General features: G+C 52.2%; 1 protein-coding gene across 1 annotated transcript in view; it reads left to right on the top strand.

Annotated features, from left to right (window-relative positions):
- The first annotated feature begins 1,667 nt into the window (after nucleotides 1–1,667).
- Nucleotides 1,668–8,184, top strand: part of LOC107122114 (RNA-binding protein Nova-2-like) — a 61,442-nt gene continuing 54,925 nt past the window's right edge. Inside the window, exon 1 of the mRNA XM_015425147.1 lies at nucleotides 1,668–1,764. Within this exon, the coding sequence (XP_015280633.1) occupies nucleotides 1,668–1,764 (97 nt within the window). The remainder of the gene's footprint in view (nucleotides 1,765–8,184) is intronic.

The following is an 8,184-nucleotide window of genomic DNA, read 5'->3' as shown; positions in this document are numbered from 1 at the left end:
TAAGACCAAGTTTTATTCAGGTACAAGCTCTCCCTCCTCTGCGAGGACAGATCTGCACATCCGTCCCCCCCCCCCAATACCTAGCAATCAAAAACAGTCCATAGGAGCCTGAGTGGTGGGTGTTGCCTTCTGACACACTTCCGGTGATGTCAGGGTGTGTGGCATACGCAAATAAGTTATGCTAATGAGTTATGCTAATGAGCTCCTGCACCTCTTTTTCTACAAAATGACCCCTGAAAGGAGTCATTCTGCTGCCTCCGCAAAGAGTCTGGAACAGTGTTCCCTAAGCTGAGTTAAGGTGAGCTAGCTCACAGGGTTTTTTTAGCCTTGTGCTCACACATGTTTGCCTTAGCTTAGGGAGAATGGCTCCAAAGCAAACTGATTTATTCAGTCCTCCAAATCACTCACTGTTAAATACCGGGTTCTGGGCGCATTGCCGTGAAATGGCATGACATTATTATGAAGTGATTTCAGCAGGGGTCGATTCGGGGGGATCGCGGGGGATCGCAGTTCCCCCGGGTGAGGTGTGGGGGGCGGGGCACATGATGAAGCCCCGCCCCCTGCTTCCGGGGTAAAATGGCGATTTGACGCACCCTGTAAGTGCTCAGGGTGGACGGGTGTTCCTTACAGCAGTTTGGACTGCATTTTGGTCCAACGCAGCTTCCTTCAGGCAGGGGGAATGACTGGCAGGCATCAAGACCCAAGAGAGAGTTGAGATTGGTGTGATCATGTCTTGGAGGAGGCGTGTATTGCACTTTGACCCCCTCTCCCGAAGCGGGCGAGCGCATTCAGGGGGTGTGGCCTTATGACACACTTCCGGTGATGTCAGGGGGTGTGGCATATGCTAATGAGTTATGCTAATGAGCCCCTAGCTCTTTTTCTACGAAACGACTCCTGAAATCATTTCAGGAACACTGCAAGACAAACTCCAGGGCAGCTGCCCTGTTTTTAAGCATGCAAAGGCCACACCCCAAGCAACACCCCACTCCCAGCCAATGCTTCCTCTTAAGCTGTGGAGTCTCGTGAGCAAAAATTCTACTTGGTGAGCCACTGGCCTTAAAGTGGTGAGCAAGCGATTCGGCAGCTGCATCAATCAGTTTGCTCTGGAGCCCTCCTTCGCGAGCGGAGACAAAAGGTGTGTGAGTTGGAGGCTAAAAGACTGTGAGCTAGCTCACACCGACTCAGCTTAGAGGGAACACTGCTCCCAACGATAGGCTATTTGCATAACACTGTTACTCTCCAGGATCCTAGTAAGCTATTGTTCAGGGGAAACAAGCTCAACGAGATCCAGGTACTATTTCGTGGATTACTCAGGCTCGATACACAACACCCGCTGACAACTGGAATGCCGAGAGCTCACAAAGGAGAATTTCTGCTCACAAGACTCCACAGCTTAGAGGGAGCATTGGTGGTGGGCGTTGCTGTCACGTCACAGTTGACTCGTGGCGACCCCGCCATTGGATTTTCAAGGCAAGAGAGGATCAGAGGCTTCCTTGGTGGTCTCCAGTGCTCCCTCTAAGCTGAGTTAGTGTGAGCCAGCTCACAGTTTTTTTTAGCCTCCGGCTCACCCATTTCTGTCTCAGCTCAGGGAGGAGGGCTCACAAGACTGCACAGCTTAGAGGGAGCACGGGTCACTCTGGAATTCCCGGTTCGGCTCCGCTGCCGCCATGGGGGATGGCCTGACTGCTGCCAGCCAGGATAAGAGGTGGTGGCTGACGGTTTCGCTCTTCAGCAGCGGCCGTGAAGCCGAACTGGGCCCTGGGGGTCTGGGATTCAGAGCAGCTGGGGGGGGAATGTTCCGGATCTGTGCCGTTCGGTTCGGATCTGTGCGGCAGCCCTGGGGGAGGAGGCTTTTAACTCTTCCCCCTACGCTGTTTTCCTGATCTCAGTTGCCACCCGTGCTCCCTCTAAGCTGTGGAGTCTCACGAGCAAAGATTCTACCTTGTGAGCGACAGGCATTCGAGTTGTGTCATCCTCGCGCAGGGGCCGTGCCAATCTTCTCCGTATTGTTCCAATTTTAGTATATGCACTGCCGAAGCGAGCCTCTAAGATTAGATCTAAGGGGCAGGCTACTCGATGGCGATCAAACCTGTTCTGTTCTTCTTTTATCACGGACTAGTGGTTCATTTTAACCCGGTCACTACGGCTGTATTTTAACGTTTTAATGTTTTATGAATGCTCTGCTGCAGGGGTCATTTCGTAGAAAAAGAGGAGCAGGAGCTCATTACCATAACTTAGTTGCATATGCCACACCCCCTGACATCACCGGAAGTGTGTCAGAAGGCAACACCCACCGCTCAGGCTCCACTGAACTGTTTTGGATTGCTAGCTATTGGGGGGGGGGACATGCAGATCTGTCCTTGCAGAGGAGGGAGAGCTTGTACCTGAATAAAACTTGGTCTTAAAGGTGCCACTGGAGTGTTGTGGACCCGGGGGCAGGGGGGGTGGTCTCTGCAACTTACCTGGCTGCTTCTTGCTCTGACTGAGGGCTGCTGGGAGCAGGGGGTGGGGCTTGTTCCGTGTGCCCGCCCCCTGGGCTCTTTACTGCCGGAGCTCCGCTCCTGTGCGCTCCTGCAGGAAATGACCCCTGCTCTGCTGCATCTTGTATTTTGTAACAGCCAATGGCTAGATACAATAAGTGACTTGAGTTGACTTGACATGAAAGTTGTGAGCGAGCGATTTGCCTGCTGCATAAATTCAGACACAAATGTGTGAGCCGGAGGCTAAAAAACCGTGAGCTCGCTCACACTAACTCTGCTTAGAGGGAACACTGGTTGCCACCCCACCCACGCCCCGTGGCATTTTTGCCCCGTGGAAGAAGTATGGTAAAAAGAGCAGTTCTGTGTTGGGGGAATGTCCTGCGGGGGAATGTCCTGCGGGGGAAAGGATACAGAACAGATAATAGGAAGTTCTTCTTCACCCAAAGAGTCTTGAAAACGTGGAATCCACTGCCGCCGGAAGTGGTGGCAGCGGCAACAAGCATAGCGACAGCTTCAAGAGGGGACTGGAGAAACATATGGAGCCAGAGGTCCATCAGTGGCTATTAGCCTCAAGGTCTAGAGGGAACCCTCTGTCTAGGGCAGGGATGCTCTGTCTTCTTGGTGCTTGGGGGGCCGGGCAACAGTGGGAGGCCTTCTGGAGTCCCGGCTCCACTGGTGGACTTCCTGATGGCACCTGGTGTTTTTGACCACTGTGTGACCTAGGTGTTGGACTGGATGGGCCATTGGCCTGATCCAACATGGCTTCTCTTAGGTACTTATGTCTGGGGCAGTGATGCTCTGTAGTGTTGGTACTTGGGGGGGGGCAAGAGTGAGAGGGCTTCTGGAGTTCTGGCCCCGCTGGTGGACCTCCCAATGGCACCTGGATTTTGGATGCTGTGGGACACAGAGTGCTGGATGAGATGGGCCCCTGGCACCTTTGGGATTCTGACAAGGCACAGTGGGCGCCATGACAAATGGCTGCTGCAGGAGGTGGAGCCAGCCACCAAAAGCCACAGACGCCATAGATGGCAGAGCCAACCACAGAATGTCACGGAATGAAGTTACTCATAATTCTCCTAATAAATCCAATGTTTTCGGTAGACGATCTGCTTAACTGGGTGCTTTGGAATTTCCACAGCCAATCACTTTTCTAGTGGCCAGTGAAGCCACTAGAAGCCAGTGTGGTGTAGTGGTTAGGAGCGCAGACTGTAGTGTGGGATAACCGGGTTTGATTCCCCACTCCTCTTCCACATGCAGCTGCTGGTGTGGCCTTGGGTCAGTCACAAGTTCTCTCAGAGCTGTTCTCTCAAGAGCAGTCCTTGAGAGAGCTCTCTCAGCCCTACCTACCTCACAGGGTGTCTATCGTGGGGAGACGAAGAGAAGGAGGCTGTAAGCCGCTCTGAGACTCCACATGAAGGGCGGGGTATAAATCCAATCACTTCTTCTCTTCTCCTTCTTCAGAAGCCCCACCTGTACCCATCCATTTTCTAAAAGCGTTTGATGGGCACCATTGGGAAGTGCCATGGCACTCACGCGCACCATGTTGGGGACCCCTGATTTAATGATCTTTTCAGGGCTATTTTTGGGCAGGAACGGAGTTCCGGCTGGCTCCCAAGTTGGCCACACCCAGCAGGGGCTAATTAGCATAACAGGCCACACCCAACAGCAGAAACTCATTCGGATTGGCTACATTAGGGGTGTGCGGCCTAACATGCAAAGGAATTCCTGCTACAGAAAAAGCTCTGGGTTTTGACAACAAACAAGGTAAACAGAATAAGAAGCAAAAGGTGGGTGTGGCTGGATGAGCACACTTCTGGTAACATGGGGGTGTGGCCTAATGTGCTAATGAGTTTCTGCTGTTGGGTGTGGCCTATTATGCTAATGAGTTCCTGCTGGGCTTTTTCTACAAAAAAAGCCCTGGATCTTTTTTAAAAAACAAAAAACAACCCTCTCCCTTTCCCACCATCCACGGTGGCCTCAAGGTGGCCTTACAAAGGAAGTAATGAAAAAAAACCCAACCAACCACACAAGAGTTTTATTTATTGGGACTTTTTTCGTCTGCCTTCCCCGCCTCAAGGCAGCAGCTGCCCGGCCCATTCGCAGCACAAGAGAAGAGCCAAGCAAAGTTCAGACAGGGCCCTGTCACAAAGAGGGGGCAAAATGAGGTAATCTACGTAAGCGTCCAAGCCAGTCCTGCCGAGTGAACCAGCCCGTCGATGGCCAGGTGCAGGCCGGAAATGAATTTGTAGCCCGGCGCCTGAAGAAGGCCTCTTGGGGTAGAGAATTCCGAAAATAAACAGGACCTCCCGTTCGCTTCCATGGGATTGGCCCTGGAGAATGGCCCATAGAGACCCAGCCCCAGGGGTCATTTCCTGCAGGAGCGCACAGGAGCGGAGCTCCGGCAGTAAAGAGCCCAGGGGGCGGGCACATGCAACAAGCCCCGCCCCCTGCTCCCAGCAGCCCTCAGTCTGAGCAAGAAGCAGCCAGGTAAGTTGCAGAACTCCCCCCGACCCCCCATTCCAAAACAGTCCAGTGGCACCTTTAAGACCAAGTTTTATTCAGGTACAAGCTCTCCCTCCTCTGCGAGGACAGATCTGCACGTCCCGTCCCCCCCAATAGCTAGCAATCCAAAACAGTCCAGTGGAGCCTGAGTGGTGGGTGTTGCCTTCTGACACACGTCCGGTGATGTCAGGGTGTGAGCGGCATATGCAAATAAATTATGCTAATGAGTTGTGCTAATGAGCTCCTGCACCTCTTTTTCTACAAAATGACCCCTGCTCCTATATGGTTTTGAGAATTGAAATCGTGTGCCTTTATAGCCCTTTAGAGAACAAAAGTAAACAAATGATCAGTACTTGTTGTTTTTTCCCTTCAAAGGGCAATCTAGGGGGGCAGTTTCAACCATGCAGGGATGAGTGTTAACCCCCCCTTTCTCTGTCTATCTAATCTGGGTCAGCACCAGGGCTATTTTTGGGCAGGAACGCACAGGAACGGAGTTCCGGCTGGCTTCAGAGTTGGCCACGCCCACTACAGCCAAAACCTCTGCATGCGTGGCTACAGAGGGAAGGCCTGGAGAGCGACCCCCTCCCGGTGACTCCAAGGCAGGCAGACCACGAGGGGCCCTGGAAGGATCAGGGAGGCATTTAAATGCCTCCCTGTGCCTTCCCCAGGAGCGAGCGATTTGGCTACTGCATAAATGAGTTTGCTCCGGAGCCATCCTTCCTGAACTAAGACAGAAATGTGTGAGCCGGAGGCTGAAAAACTGTGAGCTAGCTCACACTCACTCAGCTTAGAGGGAACGGTGGCCACGAGACATAAATAAATGCCACACACGTTTTTATTTTTAAAAATATGCGCACTTGCTTTTTTAAAATTAACATTCAATGAGACCGCCCAAACTAAAAACACAAGGGGTAAAAACAGGTATTGATAATGACATTTATTTCCCCAGTGATTTTTTTTTTTTTGCGAATGACGGTTTTTTGTTTGAGAGAGAGAGAAAGAGAGAGAGGGGTGGAAAGAAAGAAGGAAAGAGGTGGAAAGAGAGAGAGAGAGAAACAAAGAAAGCAAATAGATAGGAGGGAGGGAAAGCGCGATTCCCCTTCGGTTCCCCGGCCGCCCTGCCGGGAGCTGCACATGTGCGAAAGAGCTGCGTGTGGCTCCCGAGCCGCAGTTTGAAGAAGAAGAGAAGAGATTGGATTTATACCCCACCCTTCACTTGGAGTCTCAGAGCGGCTTACAAACTCCTTTCCCTTCCCCTCCCCACAACAGACACCCTGTGAGGTAGGTGGGGCTGAGAGAACTCTGACACAAACTGCTCTTTCAGGAAAAGCTGTGCCAGAGCTTGTGACTGACCCAAGGTCACAGCAGCAGTTGCAAGTGGAGGAGTGGGGAATCAAACCCGGTTCTCCCAGATTAGAGTCCGCGCACTTAACCACTAAGCCAAACTTGGCCACCCCCTGCTCTAGGCTGATCCTGCATCAAGCAGGGGGTTGGACTAGGTGGCCTGTATGGCCCCTTCCGACTCTGTGGTTCTGTGGTTCTAGGTTATGCCGCACGGCACTCGTAGATTTTCCCACCCTAAAGTCAAACTCACGCATCCGCCTTCCGAAATGGAGGCAAAGAGGCGTCTTATCCCGGCCTCGATTCTAGGCCTGAGTTGATGGAGACCCAGGGAATAGTTCGGGGCCTTCTGCGATGGCTCCTTTCCAAAAAAAAGAAAAGAAAAAGAACCAGAGAGAGAGAGAAAGAGAGAGAGAAGAGAGATCTGTTTTCCTCCTCGGAGGGCTTTGATCCCGTACCCCGGGGGACCGTCACAATCTGGACTCAGCAGCGGGCCCAAATCGCTTATCACAAAAGCCGCTCTCGAGCTCCGCCATTGACATTTCCCTCAGCATGGGATTCAGAGCATAAGTAGGTCAGGTCTGAAGTCTTGAGTAAGCCGTGTGCCACCGCGGCCCAACCCCTCCGCCAGGGCCAGATAAAAATAGGTGCTCTTGTTTCATGGGCCGGGGAGGAAGTCGCTTGTTATGTAGCCGGGGAAGAAGTTAAGTCGCTCTCGTGAGGTCGGGTCGTCAGCCGTCGCCGCCATGTTTGGGGACCGGACCAAACCCATTTCTAGAGTCCCTGCCTTTGTCTTTTATTTCTTTGCACTGAAGTTCTGAGATCCTGGCGTCCGACGTTGATCGTAAAGGGGTTCTGTTTATCGGGTTGGGGAATCATCGTTTTTTGAGTGAACGGTGAGAACGCGGCTTGCTCGGTCAGAGCAAAGAATCGGCAAAGTGCCGTGGTTGGAGATTGTCAGACGGGGACAGGACGACCTGGGTTCAAGTCCCCACCAGTGCTCCCTCTAAGCTGTGGAGTCTTGTGAGCAAGAATTCTACTCTGTGAGCGACTGGCATTGAAGTTGTGAGCGAGCGATTTGGCTACAGCATAAATTAGTTTGCGCTAGAGCCCTCCTTCCTGAGCGGAGACAAAAATGTGTGAGCCGGAGGCTAAAAAACTGTGTGCTGGCTCACACTAACTCATCTTAGAGGGAACACTGGTCCCCACTCAGGGTTACCAACTCCGGGTTCAGAAATACCTGGAGATTTGACAGTGGGGTCTGGGAAAGTGGGGTTTGGGGTGGAGAGGGACCTCGGGAGGCTATAATGCCCTGCAGTCCACCTTCAAAAGCAGTCGTTTTCTCCAGGAGAAGTGGAATAAGTGTTTCAAATAAATGAGTAATAAATGAGTGATTTATGTAGTTTGGGGATCAGTTCTAATTCTGGGAGATCTCTGGCCCCACCTGGAGGTTGGCAACTCTAGCTGTGAACCCCGCTGGGTCAGCCTGGGTCAGAGAAACACCCTCACGCGAACAACTTTGGAGTAGTGGGAAGAAGAACAAGAGGAGGAGGAGACTGGATTTATACCCTGCCCTTCACTCAAAGTCTCAGAGTGGCTGACAAACTCCTTTCCCTTCCCCCTCCCCACAACAGACACCCTGTGAGGTCGGTGGGGCTGAGAGAGCTCTTTCAAGAACTGCTCTTTTTCAAGGACAGCTCTTGTCAGAACTATAGCTTGCCCAAGGTCATCCAGCAGCTGCAAGTGGAGGAGTGGGGAATCAAACCCGGTTCTCCCAGATTAGAGTCCGCGGCACTTAACCACTACAAGAAGAAGAAGAAGAAGAAGAAGAAGAAGAAGAAGAAGAAGAAGAAGAAGAAGA

The sequence above is a fragment of the Gekko japonicus genome, unplaced genomic scaffold, assembly GCF_001447785.1.
Source record: "Gekko japonicus isolate JY-2015 unplaced genomic scaffold, Gekko_japonicus_V1.1 scaffold3908, whole genome shotgun sequence".
Classification (NCBI taxonomy): Eukaryota; Metazoa; Chordata; class Lepidosauria; order Squamata; family Gekkonidae; genus Gekko; species Gekko japonicus.
Note: the sequence above shows the minus strand (reverse complement) of the source record. Positions and strands in the feature narration are given on the sequence as shown.